The sequence below is a fragment of the Cebus imitator genome, unplaced genomic scaffold (genome assembly GCF_001604975.1).
Source record: "Cebus imitator isolate Cc_AM_T3 unplaced genomic scaffold, Cebus_imitator-1.0 Scaffold173, whole genome shotgun sequence".
NCBI classification, from domain to species: Eukaryota; Metazoa; Chordata; class Mammalia; order Primates; family Cebidae; genus Cebus; species Cebus imitator.
In genome coordinates, this window is record NW_016107488.1 from 3,531,888 (window position 1) to 3,555,847 (window position 23,960).

At 38.2% G+C, this 23,960-nt stretch overlaps 1 protein-coding gene across 7 annotated transcripts in view; it reads left to right on the forward strand.

Moving 5' to 3' along the window:
- ATP8A1 (ATPase phospholipid transporting 8A1) overlaps positions 1-23,960 on the forward strand; it is a 248,531-nt gene that overhangs the window by 83,645 nt on the left and 140,926 nt on the right. For 5 of the 7 annotated variants that reach the window (XM_017544903.2, XM_017544902.2, XM_017544899.2 and 2 more), the window contains 2 exons: positions 5,336-5,380; positions 23,803-23,875. In XM_017544903.2, the coding sequence (XP_017400392.1) occupies positions 5,336-5,380; positions 23,803-23,875 (118 nt within the window). The remainder of the gene's footprint in view (positions 1-5,335; positions 5,381-23,802; positions 23,876-23,960) is intronic. The other 2 variants (XM_017544905.2, XM_017544901.2) reach the window with 1 other exon arrangement.

A 23,960-nucleotide genomic window follows, 5' to 3' on the forward strand; every position in this document is an offset into this window, starting at 1 on the left:
TTCTTATTAGGGGAGGGAATGAGGATTTTTTTAAATCTTAAAAACAGCTGTTTTAGGACACATGTGTATTTTGTGTTTGTAGTTTGGCATTGTTTTCATTTGGGATGACATGAGATGAGTGCTCTGCCCAATGGTATTTTCAGTGTTTAATGTTGCTGAAAGTCTCTCTCTGGTTCTAGTAATAAGGAACAAATGTATTTCCCTTTACACTGCTATAAATTAGAGTATAGTTTGGATCTGGTAAGGACAGCTAATCAGGCCTTGGGCAGTTTTCAAGTTAAAATAGTGACAGTTACCCCTTTTGATACTTTTTTTCCCTCTACCATCTCTCCTTTTTGTAGTCATAGAGCAATCTAAAATTCTGATGATGGAGAGGAGATAGAGACATGAAAATCTTTAATCTAGAGGATAATTCATATCATCAGAAACTTTTATCAGGCTGTTAATCTTCTTTAAAATATGTTTGTTGAGCACTCATTTAATTTATTTCTTACTTCCAGGTATGCTTACAACCTGTTCCATAGCCCCCTCTTTGAAATATTTTATGGTGTAATGTGAGAAAATTAATTTCTGCAATCCCTAGAAAAGACACCAAAAGATGAAACACTCCCCTGGTTGGTTGACATTGGCCTATTATCAAATTTGCCAATTATCTTTATCTACCTACAAGTGAGACTAGTAAATATCAACCTCCTACTCATACAAGCATGGACACTTGCTTCTAGGTTTTCTGGCTTGCACCCACTCTTCCCCACTCACTCTGAGCAGTAAGCCAATGACGAACAGTGTAACATTTTGAAAATGCCTTAGTCAAAATTATAAAAAGTACTCAAATCCCAAAAGTGTGTGGTTGTTCCTAGATATCCTTGTTCTTTGGGTTATGAGAGCATGACTAAAAACGACTTTAAACTCTGTGTATAAATGTATAAACTCTGTGTATAAGTGAGGTTAAAAAGACAGTTGATTCAGTGGCTTTTTCACACTGTAAAGACAGGCTGTTCATTTAAGAAGAATAACTTTCCTGGGCTGGATGCGGCTTTTCATCTTTCTTCTTTATCTGGAGATGTCCTAATTTCCTTAGATGAAAGAGGCTCACCTGGCTACACCGCTCCCCCCAACAAATTGCTACTGGCGCAGGAGAATTGCAGCCTTACTTTTTGACATCTTGTGCTTATATATTCTACCCAAAGTCATCCCAGAGGAGAAAAGGAAAGCCTATTGCAATTCTGGTGTTTATCATGTTGTCAGATTTATGGTGATTTTTTTTACACAAATTCTGTATTCATTCATTACTAGTTTTTCCACAGTGACCTGTTTAATAATTGGCATTGTTTTTTACTTTTTGACTTTTAATTCAATAAGCAGGTTCATCTAATTAGTAATTATTGATTGTGAAATTATCAGAACAGAAAGCTAAAATCAGACCTAGCCTCTTTTTTCTTCTCCATTTTATTAGGTTTTTTCTTATTCTTAGAAGAGGTCCTTAAACACTCCTAGGCAGTAGTTCTAAAGAGCAGTACTATTCTGTGTCTGTTGATGATGTCGTCATTAACAACTGCTACAGGATAGAGCGGGTCTGAGCTCAGTGTTGTCATCATTGAGATTAAATTGCCAGTGAAGTGAATTTTCTCTCGAGGAAATAATATTTCTTAATACTGAGATTCAGTCATAAGCTATGAGTTTTGGCTATATCTAGAATTTATCATGTAATACTAGAAAATTTATTTTTAGATATTCCCTACTCTTAAGATGTGGACAGTGAGACTAAACCATTTCTAAGGTCCTTTTCCGGATATAAAGTCTAACATAATGTTTAGAAATAAAAACAAAACTTTTGTTTGTTTGCAAATTTTAACTGTATAAGCCGAAATGTTTCCTCTTTCGTTATGGTATCATATTTTCAAGAATACCAGAAGCCACGTAGAGTAAAGAGAGTTAAACTGCTTCCAGTGATCATATATTGTTTGTATATGTGCCTTCAGGCATCCTTAACCTTGAGTTTTTATCAGCGTCCCCTCCCCAGAATATCCTGGTGGATTATTGGATTGTTAGCATCTTAGAGAGTTGTTGATGTCTGAAGGTTTTGGAGAAGCCATGACTTCTGACTTGACCACATGTTTACAATAGAGAACATAACACTTACTTAATTACTGCCAGACTCCATGATTAGATATGAAGGGGTGAGAGAGAGTAATTACTGTGGAGCACTTTTCTGTGTGGATTTCCTCTGGGCACTCTTGGATTATGGGAATCTAGCCAGAGGGAAATGACATGGTTTTGTTATCCCATTTTCCCCAGAGCCAGTGTTTAACAGTTGTTTAATATGGGAACTATTATGTATGAGCACTTCTTCCAACCCCAGTGGGAGAAAGCAAGGCGTTTATCCCTGCAGAGAGATGGCAAAACCAGAAAGTAATACAAAATTTCATATCCTGACAAAAGCCTTCAGGTTTACAAGTGCAGAGCTGATTTTGCCTCAATGTTGCCAAAACATCAGGTAGCTCAGTTTCACCCCAGATTAGGGTTCAAGTGAGTTCTGTTGTGTTTTATCAGTTAGAAAAATAAGACTTGAAGTTTCCTGATAGTATAATTCTTAGCTAGTTCTGTGTATTCCATAGGTTTGTAAGGAAATAATAATTAACGCTTAAAACGGTGTGTCAGAATTTAATTGTAATAAATATTCTTTCATTTCCCTGAACCTTTGCCCCAAATTGGATTCATGATGGTCAACAAAATAAAAAAGATTTGTACATAGTTGGCAATGATGATTATCTTGAAGAGATCAACTTTTAGTTAGGAATGCACTGTGTGCTTAAAATTATTAGATTATTTCATTAGATCTTTTTATGGGACAATTACAGTTAAATGTAAGTGAATTATGATATCATTTGTAAATTTAGCTTATGACAAACTAGACATTTTACTGTAAACATTAGTTATTAAAGTATTTCAGCTAATTGCTTCCTGTAGGGAATAAGTCAGTTTAATAACAGTTACTTGAATACCCAGAATAGGTAAGCAGTTTCTCTGTTGAGTGGCTACAAATCTCAATAGAGTGAAGAATCTGGGATACAGTCCTAAGTGCTATCTTTGTAAAAAATTTAGGCTTTACTTATACAGTAAGTTGGATGAGGCTTAACAAGGTACACTCTCTAAAAAGAAATTCTGTTAAGCAAACTAAATAATGCTTTTTTTAATGTGGACAAGGCACTTAATTAGTATTAAAAACATCATTTGCATTTTCCCTTTAAATAAAAAACTTTTATAAAGCAATCTTTACATATGAATTTAGTAGGTGAATAGCTTTACTTGACAATATTTGATTTCACTATATATTTGCTGAGAGGATAAACTACTCCCCTGAGAAGAGGTTCACCATGAGAAATTTCACGATTATCGTAATACTAACCCCCAAGATCTAGATTACAACCACGTTTATCTTACTGCTCACCATGACTTGTGATAAATACTAGTCAACCCCATTCATTTATTTATTTGCCTATCTCAAGTGTTGATATATGTGACATTTGGATAGACGACAGAGGTAAAATAGGCAAAAGTTCACATGATTTTCTCATGCTGAAAGTATATCGTCTAATTGGCAGTTAGTGAATGCTAATTAAGTAAGCATACAGACAAATATAAAGTCCTAACACAGAATAGAGGTCTATGTGAGTCTATGATGCATGATTTGCTCTAACCAGGGAAAGCAGAAAAAGCCCTAACAAAGTGATTCTGGAGTTGAGATCTAAGAATGAATTTGATTAAGTGAAGAACTTACCAGCTAGATACTACAGCACTGGCACATACAAAAGCGAAAAGCCAGATAGCATGTAGACACCAGAGCTTCTGGAGCAGCAATCACAGGGAAACTTGTATATAGGATCAATGGCAGATGTGTGGGCTGTAGGTAGTGCTCAGCATTCTTTCAGGGTTGCACCACAGCTGGGGAGAGAGTCTCTGACACTTGAGCACTGGAGCTTTTAAGCTGCGTAACTTGGGAAACTATCCCCTGTCCTGGTATGAGATCAGGGGCTAGTGCAGCTTGGCAGGGCCATGCACAGTGTTGCTTGGATAGTACCAGGCCCTTCCCTGGCACAGTCCATGGGCTAGGGTCCAAGCCTTGAGGTTGATCAGAAGTGATTGCTTTAAACATGGAGTTGCAGCCAATTTCTTTGCAGCATGCCAACTCCTTTTCTGGGAGTCCAGCCCACAAAGGGCTTAGTTAGCCCTTCTTCTTAAGTATGCATAAAAGCCCTTTGGTAGGAGAGAGAATAGTAAGTGAAAAGAGGCCACCTCCATTGTGATTGGAGTGATATAGTGGATACTGCACTGGAAGCAATTTAATGTTTTGGAAGTGGAAGAGGTGCCTTTGGAAGTGGAAGAATGGAGTTCCTGCCTTGGCCGGGTTAATGAAAGGTTGAACTTTGAGGGAGTGATAGGATCCCATGAGTTTTTGACAAAGTTTATTGTATATTTGTCAAAAATAACAGTGACTTTCCATTTGTACTGAACTCTACATTTTAAAACTCTATGTCTAATAAATTTAAAGGAAAAGTATCAAATGATTATATTATGAAAGAAACGAAAAATAAGAAAATCTGTTCTGTCATGTATTATGGGCCCCTTCCAGCTGAATACATGACTGGCTGATTGAAATGAAATACATCTCTCAGACTTTCCTAGTGTTCAGATGAGCTAATGGTTGAAATTAAAGACAGTATTGATAAATATGTGTTCTGTTTGAGATAAAGAATGTTTTAATTAGTGGATTACAGTTTAAGAAAAATTTTTGCATATCATTTAATCTCTTAAACTAAGTTTCCATTTAATTATAGAAATATAGTTAACTTTCACTTTAGTGTACCTGTTGAAGTAACCATCATCTCATGGTGCCAAAGTTACTTCTAAAACGTATTTGATAAATTTTATTTGTGTGTATGTTCCAAGATATTAGCATGTTTGTTGCCTTAAAACATTTTATTCTGATTATATAACACGATTAATTTTCCATTGGCTTTAGCATGTATTTAAACTGCTAAGTTCAAATAATTCCTACTGAATTATGAATTTTGTGCACAAAATTAGTAAGTGTTGTGAAGAGGCAAGTTGGCTATACAGTTACAGGATAACTTTGTAAACCTGCTTAGCTACCGTGAGTCATTATGTTCTATTTACTGTACTAACTGCCATTCTTTCAGATTCAACTAAAAGTTCATTTCATTAACTTCTCAGTGATCTATCTTTTCATGCTTTCCTTCTTCATGATTTTATGATTCCAGCCTTTCTGTGACTATTTTTCCTCTCTTTCTGCCCCTGTTCTTGCTTTCTGAAGCCATGTCCCTGAACCTGAGGATTATGGCTGCTCTCCTGATGAATGGTAAGCTCTATGGACCTTTCTGCCTCATTGATCCCTTTAAAAGGTTTGCATTTTATTATTTTGTTAGACACATTTCACTGTCTTTTAAATCTATGTATGTTGCTGGGCAGTTAGGATAACAATGCTGTAAAGTAGGTATTTCTTGAAATCTGTTGAATATTCCTGGTTTTCGATTAAGAAACTTTAGTCATTTTAGAAACATGTAGTTTATAGATTAGGTTTGCCAGAGTTTTACATTATTTATCTATGATAAAGTCTAATGATCAATTTTAAAGTGTGGGCTTTGGACTACACCTCAGCTTTCTGCTACAGCTTCTGAAGCCTTCTGAGGTTTTTTTTTCTAGCTCAGTACTGCCACCTTCTGCCACTACTTATGTACTGTACGCAGAGACCAAAAGACACTACTGAAACATATCCAAGCAGTTGAAATTTTGTTTTCTAATAAATCTGTATGCAGGCTATAGAGTGAACATTTCTTAAATCTGGACCAAATGTAAGAAAACTATGCTACCAAAGACTAGAGTTAACTTGAATATATTTAATTTTGGCATTGTTAAAGACAGCGTATGGGTTTAATTTCACTACTATTTGAGTTTTTTGTTGGTTTTACCTTAAAATCCCTCCCATTTGTGAATTTATATTTTCATCTTGGATAGTCCAGATGTATTTTAATATTTCTATAATTCATCATGAGTTGGTGGGCAAATGAAATTTCAGGAAATAAGTTCCTTTAATGTTGGTAACTTTAGAAAACATGGAGAATTTGTAGGTGATTACATTTTTAGTTTTGTATTACTCATGTATTTGATGATGAGGTTATATGCTAGCTGATGGTTCTTGGCAATGATGAGAAAAAACCAGGCCAACTTACAGTAGGTAGCTACTGGTTGGGAAATAGTTGTATGTCTATAAGCTATTTATATGAATATACCTAAAAGTAGAGCTATAACCATCATCTGATTATCTTTAATGTTAACAGAATATGTGGAAAAATTTAATACGTTACAGGCTTGCCTTCAAACTCAGTTAAATGTAAATATGCAATCTATATATATCTAAGAGGTAATTATTTTTTTAACTTGGCATTTTTTGTGAATACTGGTTCAATTAGGGCAGTGAAATAGTTATTTTCCATTTCTTTCGTAATATAATCATTCGGTACTTTTCCTGTAAATTTATTAGACATAGAGTTTTAAAATGTAGAGTTCAGTACAAATGAAAAGTCACTGTTATTTTTGACAAATATACAATAAACTTTGTTAAAAACTCATGGGATCCTGTCACTCCCTCAAAGTTCAATATACTTTGAATTCCAATAACATCATTTAAATATTTTTCAGCAGGGAATTTATTTCAATGAAGTTAAGACTTGGTAAAACTTTTCAGTAAATCTCACAATACCTAGGGTTAATGACAGGCAGCTGTTTGGTTCTTGTGACAACTGATGAGTCACCACACGCCCATTGCTTGGAGTGTCATACATTTTGACACCTACACACAAGTAATTTTTAGTATTTTTAAATGTGCCAAAGCATCTTACTATTAGCGGATAATTCAAGTTTAATATTGTATAGATTCCCTTGTATTTAATCCTTTGAGAAATAATTTAAAATTTTGACTGTATCTGCTTTTCTGTAACATTAACATAATTCTATTAATTTTAAATACTATTCATTAGTGTAGAAGTGATATACATATCCTCTAAAATAACTCAGTTAATCCTAACAAGAAATTGCATTCTCCATATTTTTCTTAATATTGGAAGGAAATGTTAAAAATTAGTATTTGTTCACTCAGGTGATTCAAAATATTCTACTTTCAATAGAGGTTGTTTTGTAACTTTTATTGGTATTGGAAAAAGAGGATGTTATTTTATCTAGTTTAGTAAGCACTTTCTGTAAAACACTCTTTTGGAAAATTTGATATTCTAAACTAGGTAACTGAAGAAATGTCAGCTTTGCCATAAATTGCTTGACATTTCCACTTATAGTTACATATAAGCTTAGATAGTAATGATTTTAAAAGCTAACACTAGGGAAGGCTTTTACTACCGTTACAATAAAGTGAGTTGTTTGTTTGAGATTGGGTCTCACTCTGTCACCCAGACTGGAGTGTAGTGGCATGATCTCAGCTCACTGCAACCTCCACCACCTGGGTTAAAGTGATTCTCCTGCCTCAGCCTCCCAAGTAGCTGGGACTACAGATGTGCACCACCACGCCTGGCTCATTTTTATATTTTTAGCAGAGATGGGGTTTTACTATGTTGGCCCGGCTAGTCTTAAACTCCTGAACTCAGGTGATCCGCCCGCCTCACTCCCAAAGTGCTGCGATTACAGGTGTCAACCACCACTCCCAGCCTCAAGTTTTATTTTAAATATATACTTGGATAAGGTTGGATTCTCCATCTATAAAATAATTAATTACCTGCAGGCCTCCAAAAATGAAAGAGCAAATGTTCCCTGAGCTGCTATTGTGTCCAAAGTTATGTGGAGTCATCAAAGATATGGGGTTTGGATACTGAGCACCCAAGTTCAGATTTTCATTCTACTAGTGCTGTTGAACAAGTGACTCAACTCTCTGCCTTAGTGTCCTCATCTGGAAGAATGTAGATAATAATAGTAGTTGCATAATTGGGAGGTTTTGAAGATTAGATGAGTAGTGTTTGTATAGTGCTTTGGATAGTGTCTGCACATAGTAAGCCCACAGTGAGTGTTAGTTCTGGTGCTCTCACTTAGCCCTCATGACATATTTGACATGTCCATTTTAAAGGTGGTGAAATTTAGGCAAAAAAAGCTAATAAGCAATTTGCCCCAAATTATATAACCATATATGAGAGTTGAAACCCATGTCAGCCTGGTTATAAAACAATACTGGACTGGTTACATTACATCCTATGAACTTTAAAGAAATTTAAAGAGTATCTGCTTTTTAAATCACAAGATTTCCTTGCAACTTCAGTCATTTTATCTTGGCATTTCTTTTCATTTGATATTTTCAACCTAGAATTTCTTCCAGTAAATTTCTTGTGGTGTTAGGCAAGAACAGGTCAAGTAGGTAAAATTTAACAGATTTAAGGAAAATTAGCATGAGGGCACACAACTTTGCACAACTTTGGGCATTTGCCCAAAATTGGTTTCACACTGCCAATGAAACCAAGATCAAAAGTGTGGTCCCAGTTGAATCCTGTGCTCCAACCACCTGATTCCATCTTCATGCTACTGGTCTTCAGGAGTAAATAGTGTAGCTCACTCTATAAATCCAAAATCTGAAAGGGCATTCCAATATGGCTGCTCAGCAGCTTCAATTTCATGTAAAGTTCATTAAATTCCACGTATAAAACCCATGAGCTTATATGTATTTTACTACCCTAATTGAACCAGTATTCACAAAAAATGCCAAGTTAAAAAAATAATTACCTCTTAGATATATATAGATTTCATATTTACATTTAGCTGAGTTTGAAGGCAAGCCTATAACATATTAAATTTTTCCACATACTCTGTTAACATTAAAGATAATCAGATGATGGTTATAGCTCTTCTTGCTTAGGCCTATTCATATAAATAGCTTATAGAGATACAACTATTTCCCAACCAGTAGCTACCTACTGTAAGTTGGTCTGGTTTTTTCTCATCATTGCCAAGAACCATCAGCTAGCATATAACCTCATTTTTTATTAAAAATCTACATCTCTGAATTGATAGTGTCGATATTTTGGATTGGAGGGAAAAATCTATTCTTAACATCAGTGTAGCCCTAAGATATGCTCATTTTCTCATTTTCTAAAGCTATATATTCCAATAATTTTTCACATTTTCTGTCTTCTGTGATGAAAAATTTTAAGCATGAACAAAAGCAAACAGATGTGCTGATCCACTTGCTTCAATAATATGCACTTAAGACCAGTTCATTTATGCCTCTCCCCAACTGCCATTTTGAAGCAAATCCAAAATAACTATATTGTTTGTTTTTCTGAACTGTTTAGTATAGTTTCACATTATTCTTGCTGATCATTTTTTAAGTAAATGCTACTGAGGGTGATTCCCCAGAAGGATCACCCTAAAGTGTTAAAGTGTTCTGTGCTTAGTCATTTCGCTGTGGTTTTTAGTATTATCGCAGTAACAGTGGATAGTACTATACTGTATTTTCTATTTTCTGGTCTTATTTATTTTCTCATTTTATTCTGGTCTATAATTATGTATGAAGTGAGTGGTATTCATTTATTCTGCTGCAAAAGCTAGGCTCACTAAAACATTCTTCCAGGTGTGACTGTAAAACAGAGAGATCTAACACATCCAAATTAATGTTCATCTTCAAAGCAGTCACCTTGGCAGGTAATTTATTTATTTCAGTAATGCAGCCGTTTCACAGAATGTTTTTGAAATTCTTCTTTTGTAACTGCCTTCAGAAATACATTGAGTCACATAGTGTATTAGTTCATTTTCATGCTGCTGATAAAGACATACCTGAGACTGGGCAATTTACAAAAGAAAGAGGTTTAATTGGACTTACAGTTCAATGTGTCTAGGGAAGCCTCACAATCACGGTGGAAGGCAAGGAGGAGCAAGTTATGCCTTATGTGGATGGTAGCAGGCAAAGGCAGAGCTTATGCAGGAAAACTCCCCCTTATAATGACCATCAGCTCTCATGAGATTTAACTCACTATCACAAGAACAGCACAGGAAAGACCTGCCCCCATGATTCAGTTACCTCCCACCACCCTCCCATAACACATGAAACTTCAAGATGAGATTTGGGTGAGGACACAGCCAAACCATATCATTCTGCCTCTGGCCCCTGCCAAATCTTATATCCTCACATTTCAAAACCAATCATGCCTTCCTAACAGTTCCCCAAAGTCTTAACTCATTTCAGCATTAACTCCAAAGTCCATGGTCCAAATTCTCGTCTGAGACAAGGCAAGCCTTTCTGCCTATGTGCTTGTAAAATCAAAAGCAAGTTAGTTACTTCCTAGATATGATGAGGGTATAGGCAGGGGGTAAATACAGCCATTCCAAATGGGAGACATTGGCCAAAACAAAGGGGCTATGGGCCCCATGCAAGTCTGAAATCCAGCAGGGCAGTCAAATCTCTTAAAGCTCCAAAATGATCTTCTTTGACTCCATGTCTCACATCCATGTCACACTGATGCAAGAGGTAGGTTCCCATGGCCTTGGGCAGCTCCATCCCTGTGGCCCTGCAGGGTACAGCCCCACTCCTGGCTGATTTCATGGGCTGGCATTGAGTGTCCACAGCTTTTCCAGGTGCATGGTACAAGCTGTTGGTGGATCTACCACTGTAGGGTCTGGAGGATGGTGGCCCTCTTCTCACAGCTCCACTAGGCAGTGCCCCAGTAGGGATTCTGTGGGGGCTCTGACCCCACATTTCCATTCTGCACTGCCCCAGCAGAAGTTCTCCATGAAGGCCCCACCCCCACAGCAAACTTTTGCCTGGACATCCAGGAGTTTCCATACATCTTCTGAAGTCTACATGGAGGTTCCCAAACCTCAATTGCTTTTTTTTTTTCTTAGACAGAATTCTGCCCTGTTGTCCACATTGGAGTGCAGTGGTGCTATCTCAGTTCACTGCAACCTCTGTCTCCTGGGTTCAAGTGATGCTTCTGCCTCAGTCTCCTGAGTAGCTGGGATTACAGGCATGCACCACCATGCCCAGCTAATTTTACATATTTTTAGAAGAGATGGGGTTTCCCCAGTTAACCAGGCTGACCTCACCATCCTATCTCAGGTGATCAGCCCACCTCGGCTTCCCAAAGTGCTAGGATTACAGGTGTGAGCCACCAAGCCTGGCCCAAACCTCAATTCTTGACGTCTTTGTACCCACAGGCTCAATACTGCATGAAAGCTGCCAAGGCTTGGGGCTTCTACCCTCTGAAGCAACAGCCTGAGCTGTACCTTGGCCCCTTTTAGCCATGGCTGCAGTGGCTGGGACACAGGGCACCAAGTCCCTAGACTGAGCACAGCACGGGGACCCTGGGCCTGGCCCACAAAACCATTTTCTCCTAGGCCTCCACCCTGTGATGGGAAGGGCTGCCGTGAAGATCTCTGACATGCACTGGAGACATTTTTCCCGTTATCTCAGGGATTAATATTTGGCTCCTCCTTAATGTACGCTAATTTCTGCAACCGCTTCAATTTCTCCTCAGAAAATGGGGTTTTCTTTTCTATCACATTGTCAAGCTGCGAATTTTCCAAACTTTTATGCTCTGCTTCCCTGATAAAAAACGGAATGCCTTTAACAGCACCCAAGTACCTCCCTAATGCTTTACTGCTTAGAAATTTCTTCCACCGGTTACCCTAAATCATCTCTCTCGAGTACAAAGTTCCAAGGATCTCTAGGGCAGGGGCAAAATGCCGCCAGTCTCTTTGCTAAAACCTAACAGGAGTCACCTTTTCTCCAGTTCTCAACAAGTTCCTCATCTCCATCTGAGACCACCTCAGCCTGGACCTTATTGTCCATATCACTATCAGGCTTTGGTCAAAGTCCTTAAACAAGTCTCTAGGAAGTTCCAAACTTTTCCACATTTTCCCATCTTCTTCTGAGCCCTCCCAGTAGTTTCAACCTCTGCTTGTTACCCAATTCCAAAGTCACTTCCACACTTCTGGGTATCTTTTCAGCAACACCCCACTCTTAACTATCATGAGAACAGCATAGGAAAGACCTGTCCTCATGATTCAATTACCTGCCATCAGATCCCTTCCACAACACAAGGGAATTCAAGATGAGATTTGGGTGGGAACACAGCCAAACCATATCACATAGAATATGAGGCCTCATTACTTTGGTCAAAACCAGTATCTAAGAAAAATATTATTGAATTCAATCACTTGCTCATATTTTTGGACTTCACTCTACTTTGAATAAAAAATTCATTTCAAAAAATTAAATCTCCCTACAAGGAATTTTGATTTGCAGCCAATTGTGCCATTGAAAAGCAGGAGGTGCAGAAATTTCCCCAAAAACAATGCTTTATTCCGAGGCCCCAAGGCCAGAGGTCCCAGCAGCAGCAGCAGCAGCCACAGTGGGTCCCCCAGGAGAACCTCCAGGGCCACACAGAGTGCCCATTGTGCATAGGCTATACTGCATAGCACCTCCTCCCTGACAACCAGCTCCACTTCACGCCAGCCACAGTGAATTTTCACATCAGCATGGATCTCTGCCTGCCACTGATGGCCGTAGTTATCGAATAGGTGGTGTTCCATCAGTTCTTCATACCAAGTCCTTTGTGAAGCATTCCACAGAGCATGTGTCAATGGCATGTGTTCACCTGGCCTCCAAAATAGAAGAGGCTTCAAGACACATAGGAAATATCATCAGCATGTTTCATCACCACTGACCTCTGAGAGAGGAAACAGAAGCTTGTGCCTCTACTATTGGATCAAAATTGTGTTGACTTAAAGAACCAGATTATAAAAGCTGAAAGATGAGGGCTCCAGGAGCCAGATTTTTGTCACAATACCCATTAGATCATCATTATATACCTTCAGGTGTTACAGTGTTAGTGCAACTAACGCCTCGCCCAGACTTCATGGAATGGCATGAGTGAGTGACAGCCTTCACACAGATGTTTTCTCTGGTTATAGCACTGAGAGAATCACCTGTGCCTGAATTTGTCTCACTGCCTGGATACTGGAGAACCCTCTGCCCAACTGCCCCATTGGCTTTTTTTGGAGCAAGAAGAAATTCAAGAAATCTGCTTTGAAATACTGCAGCTTTGTACTCAGAAACAAAGTGTCAGATTAACCTGACACTCCTGAAAAGTGAAGTGCGAAAGAACGAACTATTGTAGAAGCAAAGGCACAAGTCAAGGACCTGCAGCTTGGCAGCACACAAGTTATAAAGAGTGCTTCATGGTTCTCACCTGTGCCCATGCTGCCAGAATTTTCCAAAGAAGGCAGAAGAAGCAGGCCTTTCCCACTTTCTGTGAAGGATGCTGAGAGGAAACTGGAGGGCACAGGAAAGCCTCATGAACATCTTACCAAGCAAGGAGAGAGATGAAGGCGGAACAGGAGCCAGGAGCAGCTTTTAAGTCCCCATTGAGATCCACTCCTTCCAAAAGGAGGAAGAGCCACAGAGCTCAGCTCCCTGCAGGTCCAAGTTGAAGAGCCAGTGACTTCCTGTTGAGATGAGCTGGTGGTGCTCCCTACAAAGGCTCCCTTGTGTCCAAGGACTACAAGTCTTCCAAAAAGTCTCACAAGTCTTGGAGACAGACCTCATCCAATTCATGAAACCACTCATTGGAGTGACCAGATAATTCTGAAAATACAAGAAGAAAAGTTGTTTGACTACAGAAATCAGCATCAGGGTGTTTGAAGTTGCGAGTGGGCCATAACTGCAAGTGGGACTACTTTGGGGACAGGAGACATCAGGGGTAACCCAAGGGTCCCAGTCTCCTGGGTGGCTTCAGGCCTCTTCCCAGAGGGATGTCTGGAGGCTGCCTAGCCTTTGAGCCATTGGCATGTACCTCAGTGTGAGTGGCCCTGCATTACAACTCATTCTGGAAATGGTTATTGACTCTGTACCTTGTGATGAATTTTGAAATGGAATTGAGGGGACCATTAAGTGCCTTTCAGGCCGGCTTACGGCACAGTGCACACCTGTGACAGTGCACACCTGTCCCAGTGCACACCTGTCCCAGTGCAGGGCCCACCTGAGAAGCAGCCTTGCACATGCTGGGTGGAAAGCAAGTACACTCACCCCCATTGGTGTGGCTTGGTGCTAACAAGCTGTCTCTTCACTCCCATACCAAGACTCAATTATGTTAGACCAGTAGAATGGCTATATTAGCTTGAATTTACATAGATATTTTGCAGTGTCTCACAATATGAGAAAATTATCTTAGTAGCTCCTGTGATCTATCCATGTTGTAAATAAACATGTTTAAATTACAAGTTAAAGCTGCACATGAAAACTGAGAACTTTAATTGCCTACTTAAAACTTGTTACATGTGAAAAATATTAGGTTGGTGCAAAAGTAATTGTGGTTTTCGCACAATTGTTTTTTAATGGCAAAAGTCACAATTACTTTTGCATCTATCTAATATTTAGATCTGTTGAAAATCATAGACTTCTCTGTGCAACCCTAAATGCAGACTACCAGCTCCTAAATAAAGAAGTTCCTTGTGTGTGCATTTTATGTAGTTAAACAATTCTCTCTACTCAGGACACTTGGAATGTTAAAGAATTTGTAGTTTGTCATTCTGCTTGCTTAAGTGTTCAAATGTACATAGCCATGAATACCTATTCTAGTGGTATGTCTGAGCTGCCATCCTGCTCCTTACTCATGAAAGTGATGAAGTTTTGAAAACAAAATGAAAACTCAGACAAGACAGTGTTTAATTTTAAAGTTATACTGCCTTTTTTGTGTATGCATGAGTATAATATATATATATATGTATATAATGTAAATTTAATGTATAGGTAGGGTATTTATTTCAGATGACTGATGGGTTTTGTATTTGTTTTAAATTTGATTTTTTTAAGTTCACAATGCATTAACATGTTACAAGTTCAAAGGGTGTAAAAAGGTTTTGATCCACCCCCTGTCTTAGAGCCCTCCATTTCCCCTACCAAAGACAGCCTGTGTGACCAATTTCAAGTGTACCCTTACAGATCTCTTCTATAAATAGTCATACATTTATTTTTCTCTCACATTTTTACAGAAAGTGAAGCATACTGTACACACTGCTTTGTACCAGATTTTTATTTGACAGTGCATCTTTGAGCACTGTCAAATGTTTTTATAGAATTTTTTCATATTTCATAAAAAGCTTCCCTTTGTGTGCATAGTATTCTATTGTGTAAATGCACCACAGTATTTTTAAGCAGCACTACTGATGGACCTTTGGGTTTTCTAACTTTTTGCTATTAAAAATGTACTGTAGGGGTTGGGCCCAGTAGCTCACACCTGTAATCCCAGCTCTTTGAGAGGCCAATATGGGTGAATTATCTGAGGTCAGGAGTTCAAGACCAGCCTGGCCAACATGGTGAAACCTTGTCTCTACTAAAAATCCAAAAATTAGCCAAGCGTGGTGACACATGCCTGTAAACCCAGCTACTCAGGAGGCTGAGGCAGGAGAATCACTTGAACCCAGGAGGTGGAGGTTGCAGTGAGCTGAGATTGTGTCACTGCACTCCAAGTGAGCCAAGATTGTGCCATTGCACTCCAGCTTGGGTGACAGAGTGAGACTCTGTCTCAAAAACAAAACAAAAAATACTGTAAAGTATAAATTTGTACATATAGTATTTTGTACCAGTTAAACACTATAAATTCCTAGAACTGGAATTGCTGGATCAAAGAATTTTAAATTTTGCCCAATTGCTTTTTTTTTAGAAGTTGTACCAGTTTATGTTATCACCAATGATATATGCTTTACTATTTTCCCACAATTACAACAGCACAAAGTTGTCAAACATTATTTTCACCACAATACGTTTAAATTTCACTTCTCCATTATGAGGTAAAGTTGAATGTATGTTTAACACCATTTATATTTCCTTCCTTGTGAATTGTGTGTTTATATCCTTTGCTCATTGTTGTACTACATAATTGATCTTTTTGTAAATTGATTTCTGGGAATTCTTTTTATTTCATGGAAATTAACCTTTAGTCTTTAATTTGGAAATTTTTTTCCCCAGTTTTCATTTAGCTTCTGACTTTTCTTGCAGAAGTTGGTTTTGTTTTGCTTTAAGAGATGGTCTCCCTCTGCCATCCAGGCTGGAGTACAGTGAATGGTACCCTCATAGTTCACTGCAGCCTCGAACTCCAAAGCTCAAGGGATCCTCCCACTCCTGCCTCCCAAGTAGCTGGGATTGCAGGTGCACACCACCAGGCCTGGATACTTTTAAAATTTTTTGTAGAGGCGGGTCTTGCTATGTTGCCCAGACTAATTTCACACTCCTGGCCCCAAGCAATCTTTTTGCCTCAGCCTCCCAAAGTGCTGGGATTACAGGTGAGAGCTACTGCAGCCGGCCTGTTGACATAGTTTTTGCTATGAAGAAATATTTAGTTTTATGTAGTCAGATTTATGTATTATGTTTTCTCAATTATGTATGAAACCTGAGATTTTTACATTCCTAAGTTTTTGTAAAAAATATATTTGAAATTTTAGTACATTTATGAAATCACTGATTCATCTGGAGTTTATTTTGGTTTACAAGGTGAAAATTATGAGTTCAGCCCTTTTCTTCCTTTTTTTCTGGTGGCTCTCCCATTGACATGAATTTTGAATTAAAAAAAAAAAAGTCTTAGTTCATATTATCATATGCAAAGGTAGCTAATACTGTTAAGCCATATATTCTTTGAATCTTTTAATTATTATTGCTATAGAGATTGTTCATTTTTGTATGATCAGAAAATGAGTAGTTACAATGTATCACAGCTATGAAATCAGCCTAAAGAAGCTGCAAATTATATTACATTGTGGGTTCCCTGCTCTGATCTCCTTACCTTAACTGTGATACTCCCTGCCTTATTGCTTCTTGCAAAATACCATAATGTCATTGTCTCCTTGGAAGCAAAGTGCTACTTGAAAATTGCTAGGCAAAAATGTAACCAAATATTGATGCTGGCTTGCATTTTTATTTGTGAAAGTTTTCAAATGACATAGTTTGTCAACTGACAGTCTAAATTGTTATTTTTACTTTTAATGTGATGGTTCTTATTTTGATACGAGATTGCAAATTTTATCTGTTTATTTTTACTAAAAGTAAACGTTTTGTACAATTTTGGAGAGGAATGGTGGAAGCTCCATGCCTGAGGTATCCAACCTAGGCTGTCTGATTAGAGGATGAATTGTTTACAGTTTTTTGTTTCTGGGTTTTTTGTTTTTTGTTTTCTGTTTTTGCAGGGGGGCTTTTTGTTTTGTTTTTTTGTTTTTTGAGACAGAGTCTTGCTCTGTCATCCAGGCTGGAGTGGAGTGCAGTCATGCAATTTCAGCTCACTGCAACCTCTGCCACCCGGGTTCAAGCGATTCTCGTGCCTCAGCCTTCCAAGTAGCTGGGACTACAGGTTTGTGTCACCATACCAACTAATTTTTATATTTTTAGTAGAGATGGGACTTCATCATGTTGACCAGGCTGGTCTTGAACTCCTGACCTCAAGTATCCATCCACTTCAGCCTCCCAAAGTTCTGGGATTACAGCTCCTAGACTGTTTTGGGGTATTTAAAATTATCTTGGGAAGGAAGTCACTTTCTGGAAGAAGAGTTCTTTTTTAGCATTAGCCTTGGCAGCACCTTGGTTAGTGAGTGGAACATGGGTTATGTCCATGTAAATATGTCCATTGCATATCTAGAGCTACTCAAATATGTTTGAAAATTAAGTCAATTATGGTAACTGATTTATAAAATGAAATAATAATTGGTGAGATTAATGAGATATCTTTAGATTTAAATGGCTATTTCATCTGGAATTCTTTGGAAAGAAAATAGACTTCTTGCAAGATGTTACTGGGAATATTCCTTGACATTTCAATTTATCTAAGAAATAGAAAAGTACAGCTACAAACCATTTATGAACATATATATATATTTTATACTTTAAGTTCTGGGGTACATGTGCAGATCTTGCAGGATTGTTACATAGGTACACACATGCCATGGTGGTTTGCTGTCTCCGTCCTCCCACCACCTACATCAGGCATTTCTCCCAATGTTATCCCTCCCCAACCTCCCCAACCCCTGCTGTCCCTCCCCTAGCCCCCCACCCCCCAACAGACCCCAGTGTGTGATGTTCCCCTCCCTGTACCCATGTGTTCTCATTGTTCAACACCCCGCTATGAGTGAGAACATGCAGTGTTTGGTTTTCTGTTCTTGTGTCAGTTTGCTGAAAATGATGGTTTTCAGATTCATCTATGTCCCTACAAATGATAGGAACTCATCGTTTTTTATGGCTGCATAGTATTCCGTAGTGTATATGTGCCACATTTTCTTTGTCCAGTCCATCATTGGTGGGCATTTGGGTTGGTTCCAGGTCTTTGCTATTGTAAACAGTGCTGCAATGAATACATGTGTGCATGTGTCTTTATAATAAAAGGATTTGTAATCTTTTGGGTATATACCCATTAATGGGATTGCTGGGTCAAATGGAATTTCTGTTTCTAGATGCCTGAGGAATCGCCCCACTGTCTTCCACAAGAGTTGAACTAATTTACACTCCTATGAACAGTATAAAAGTGTTCCTATTTCTCCACATCCTCTCCAGCATCTGTTGTCTCCAAAATTTTTAATGATCACCATTCTAACTGGCATTAGATGGTATCTCAATGTGGTTTTGATTTGCATTTCTCTAATGACCAGTGATGATGAGCATTTTTTCATATGTTTGTTGGCCTCAAAAAGAGTTAGGGAAGATTCCCTTTTTTTATATTGTTTGTAATAGTTTCAGAAGGAATAGTACCAGCTCCTCTTTGTACATGTGGTAGAATTCGGCTGTGAACCCATCTGGACCTGGACTTTTTATGGTTAGTAGGCCATTAATTGCTGCCTCAACTTCAGACCTTGTTATTGGTCTATTCAGGGTTTCAACTTCTTCCTGGTTTAGGCTTGGGAGGGTGCAAGTTTCCAGGAATGTATCCATTTCTTTCAGATTTACTGGTTTATGTGCATAGAGTTGTTTGTAGTAATCTCTGATGGTAGCTTGTATTTCTGTGGAATCAGTGGTGATATCCCCTTGATTGTTTTTTATTGCATCTATTCGATTCTTCTCTCTTTTCTTTTTTATTAATCTGGCTAGTGGTCTATATTGCTGATCTTTTAAAAAAAATCAGCTCCTGGATTTATTGATTTTTGAAGGGTTTTTTGTGTCTCTATCTCCTTCAGTTCTGCTCTGATCTCAGTTATTGTTGTCTTCTGCTAGCTTTTGAGTTTTTTGATCTTGCTCCTCTAGCTCTTTCAATTTTGATGATAGGGCATCAATTTTAGATCTTTCCTCGCTTCTTATGTGGGCATTTATTGCTATAAATTTCCCTCTAGACAGTGCTTTAAATGTGTCCCAGAGATTCTGGTATGTTGTGTCTTCATTCTCATTGGTTTCGAGGAACATCTTTATTTCTGCCTTCGTTTCATTGTTTATCCAGTTGTCATTCAGGAGCCAGTAGTTCCGTTTCCGTGAAGTTGTACAGTTTTGAGTGAGTTTCTTAATCCTGAGTTCTAATTTGATTGCACTGTGGTCTGAGAAACTGTTTGTTGTGATTTATGTTCTTTTGCATTTGCTGAGGAGTGATTTACTTCCAATTATGTGGTCAATTTTAGAGTAGGTGTGATGTGGTGTTCAGAAGAATGTATATTCTGTGGATTTGGGGTGGAGAGTTCTGTAAATGTCTATTAGGTTTGCTTGGTCCAGATCTGAGTTCAAGTCCTGGATATCCTTATTGATTTTGTGTTTCATTGATCTGTCTAATATTGACAGTGGAGTGTGGAAGTCTCCCACCATTATTGTGCGGGAGTTTACGTCTCTTTGTAGGTTGTTAAGAACTTGCTTTATGTACCTGGGTGCTCCTGTATTGGGTGCATATATATTTAGGATTGTTAGCTCTTCTTGTTGCATTGATTCTTTTACCATTATGTAATGCCCTTCTTTGTCTCTTTTGATTTTTGTTAGTTTAAAGCCCATTTTATCAGAGACTAGAATTGCAACCCCTGCTTTTTTTTTGCTCTCCATATGCTTGGTAAGTCTTCTTCCATCCCTTTATTTTGAGTCTGTGTGTGTCTTTGCACATGATATGGGTCTCCTGAATACAGCACACTGATGGGTCTTGGCTGTTTATCCAGTTTGCCAGTCTGAGTCTTTTGATTGGCACATTTATGTTGTTTACATTTAATGTTAATATTGTTATGTGCGAATTTGATCATGCCATTTGTTACTGGCTGGTTGTTTTTCCCATTAGTTGATGCAGTTTCTTCATTGTGTCATTGGTCTTTACCATTTGGAACATTTTTGCAGTGGCTGGTACTGGTTGTTCCTTTCCATGTTTAGTGCTTCCTTCAGGAGCTCTTGTAAGGCAGGTCTGGTGGTGACAAAAATCTCAGCATTTTCTTGTCTGTAAAGGATTTTATTTTTCCTCCTCTTACAAAGCTTAGTTTGGCTGGTTATGAAATTCTGGGTTGAAAGTTCTCTTCTTTAAGGATATTGAATATTGTCCCCCACTCTCTTCTGGCTTGTAAGATTTCTGCTGAGAGATCCACTGTAAGTCTGATGGGCTTCCCTTTTTGGGTGACCCACCCTTTCTCTCTGACTGCCCTTAGCACTTTTTCCTTCATTTCAACCCTGGTGAATCTAATGATCATGTACCTTGGGGTTGCCCTTCTTGAGGAGTATCTTTTTGGTGTTTTCTGTATTTCCTGGATTTGAATATTAGCCTGCCTTGCTAGATTGGGGAAGTTCTCCTGGATAATGTCCTGAAGAGTGTTTTCCAGCTTGGATTCATTCTCCTCATCACATTCAGGTACACCGATCAAGCGTAGATTAGGTCTTTTCACATAATTCCATATTTCTTGGAGGCTTTGTTCATATCTTTTCACTGTTTTTTCTCTAATCTTGCCTTCTCATTTTATTTCATTGAGTTGATCTTTAAACTCTGCTATCCTTTCTTCTGCTTGATCGATTCAGCTGTTGAAATTTGTGTATGCATCACAAAGTTCTCATGCTGTGTTTTTCAGCTCCATCAAGTCATTTATGTTCTTCGCTAAGCTGGCTATTGTAGTTAGCATTTTGTCTGACCTTTTTTCAAGGTTTTTAGTTTCTTTGCATTGGGTTAGAACATGTTCCGTTAGCTCAGAGAAGTTTGTTATTACCCACCTTCTTAAGCCTGCTTCTGTCAATTTGTTAAATTCATTCTCCATCCTTTTTTGTTCCCTTGTTGGTGAGGAGTTGTGATCCCTTGGAGGAGGAGATGCATCCTGGTCTTTGATGATTTCATCCTTTTTTGCACTGGTTTCTTCCCATCTTTATGTGTTTATCTAACTGTGATCTTTGAAGTTAGTGATTTTGGATGGGTCTCTGAGTGGACGTCCTTTCTGTTGATGTTTTATTTTTAGTTTTTCTTCTAACAGTCAGGCCCCTCTGCTGTAGGACTGCTGGAGGTCCACTCCAGATCTTGCTTGTCTGGGAATCACCCACGGGGGCTGTGGAGCAGCAAGGATTGCTGCCTAATCTTTCCTCTGGTAGCTTCGTCCCAGAAAGGTACCCACCAGGTGTCAGCCTAAGCTGTCCTATATGAGGTGTTTTGTTTTTTTTTTGTCTATTCAGGGGTCTTGGAGCCATTTGAGGAGGCAGTCAGTCCCTTGTCTGCCTGCAGAGAGGCTGCTGGGCTGCCTCAGACTCAGCCCAGATGCTGTATAGGCCTCCTCTGGCTTTTGTTTTGCACAGGTGAGATTAGACACGCCTTGGCAATGGCAGACACCCTTCCCCACACTGAGATCGATTGTCCCGGGTCAAACTCAGACTGATGTGCTGGCTATGAAACTCTCAAGTGAGAGGGCTTCAGTTTGCTGGTCCTTGTGGGGGTGGGACCTGCCAAGCTATATCACCTATCTCCCTGCTTTTAGCTCTCCCTCTTCCTGGGGGGAGCAGGTAGATCCATCCCACAGGTGCTCTCAGAGCTAGTCAGAACTTCTGCCCAGATCTGTACTGAAAACTCACAGTGCCTGGCTGGCCAGAGCTGTTGCTCAGATCTGTGTTGGTAACTCACAGTGCTTTTCAGCCTCACGGCGTTCTCCTGGACTGTTCTCAATGGCCATGGGAGAAGCGCAGTATCTGAACCGGAGTGCCAAGGGGATAAAGTCCCTGGTCCTCTGTCCAGTTGCACTTCCCGAGTGGGCAGCACCCCGCCCTGCCTCAGTTTGGTGTCCTTGGGCTACACCCGCTGTCCAGCCAGTACCATTGAATTGAACCTGGTACCTCAGTAGGAAATGCAGAGATCACTTGCCTTCTGCATCTCTCTCACTGGGAGCTGTGCTCTGGAACTGTTCCTATTCACCTGTCTTGGCGGAAGTCGTTATGAATATATTTTAATAATAGGAACATTTCATAAAGCCCCAAGTAATGAACTCTTTTTAATAAATGGTAATATTTGGAGGAGAAATGCTAACTTTTTGTCTATACATTGATAAGTCATTTAAAAGTTCTTGGATTTTTTCCTTCCATCTTTAAAACTAGAGAAATAATAATGATAATGATGATAATGACATGTTTACTTTGGCACCTAAGGATATTTTGATTATTCTAAACTACTACCTGCAAATAAAGATGTATTATCTTATGATTTTGAGATTTAATAGACAAAACTTAGTACATGTCAATAAAGATGTGTTGCATTATAAACATTCTAACTTCCTCCTTAGGTTTACTAGAGGAATGTGTTTCATTGAAAATACTATGTATGTTCTATTCTTTCAAATTCCATTTTCTTCAATGAGTTTTCCTTCTTGTCAAGCTGCTGCCTTTAAAATATGAAAGTCTTCATCTCTGACATGTTGACATTGTTACTATTCTTTGTAACCTGTAAACGTTGTAATTTAAAGCTTTCTGGATTATAATTGCTTGGTATCAGACACATTTTTTTCCCTCAGTGAAGTCTGAAATTTTCTTCTGTGCACTGAAGCTCAAATGTATATGTTTTCACTAAACTTTGCAAACTAAACCCTTTTCTTTTGACGTTCCCACTTAAGTGTTCCTTCTTTTTCCTTTGAATCTCAGCATTTTTATATTTAATTGCATGGCCATGGGATTAATGATAGCTAGTTTGCAGATATAATTGGCTCCATTTATATCCTATGAAGTATATAATACATTTGCTAATCTGAAGATAGCCACAGCACAAAAAAATTCCATACTTTTGTGATTTGTTCTTACATTTTCAGAACAAACATAATATGTTCATAAATATTTGCTCAGATATTAGTGATAGATGTTGATATAATCTATAAATGGTTTATTCATGTTTTTATATTTCATTATTTTCATCACTACATATAAATATTTTTAAGACTTCTCATATGCCTAAAATAATATTTTGCATAATAACTTTCATTAATTCTTAAAATCCTAAAAATTGAAAATATTATAGAAGTGGAAGAAATTCAGTTCCAGATGTTTTAATAGTTTTATTTCTTATATATTTTTTAAATTTCATGTGGCTGCAAAGTAATTTAACTCCAAAAAAAATGAACTGTAAAATACTGTTTTTCATTACACTATAAACATCTTTCACATTTTAGAATGCATGAGTATATTTTACGATAGAATCATGAAATCTGTGATGTCTTATTTAGAAATGCAGGCCAAATTCTATTTAACTTATTAAGGTTTTGGAGACATAACACTTTACTTATAAAGTACATTAACAAATATATCAATAGGCTTGTATAAATAAACTGGGTTTACTGTATTTTTTTCCTCTTTAGGCAGAGCTCACAGTTTGGAGATGAAAAAACATTTAGCGATTCATCATTGCTGGAAAATCTCCAAAATAATCATGTAAGTGACACAAAACCATTATCTTTTTGTTAGTGAATAAAACTAATGAGCATTTCTCTGAACTATCTTCTATGTTTATCTATTT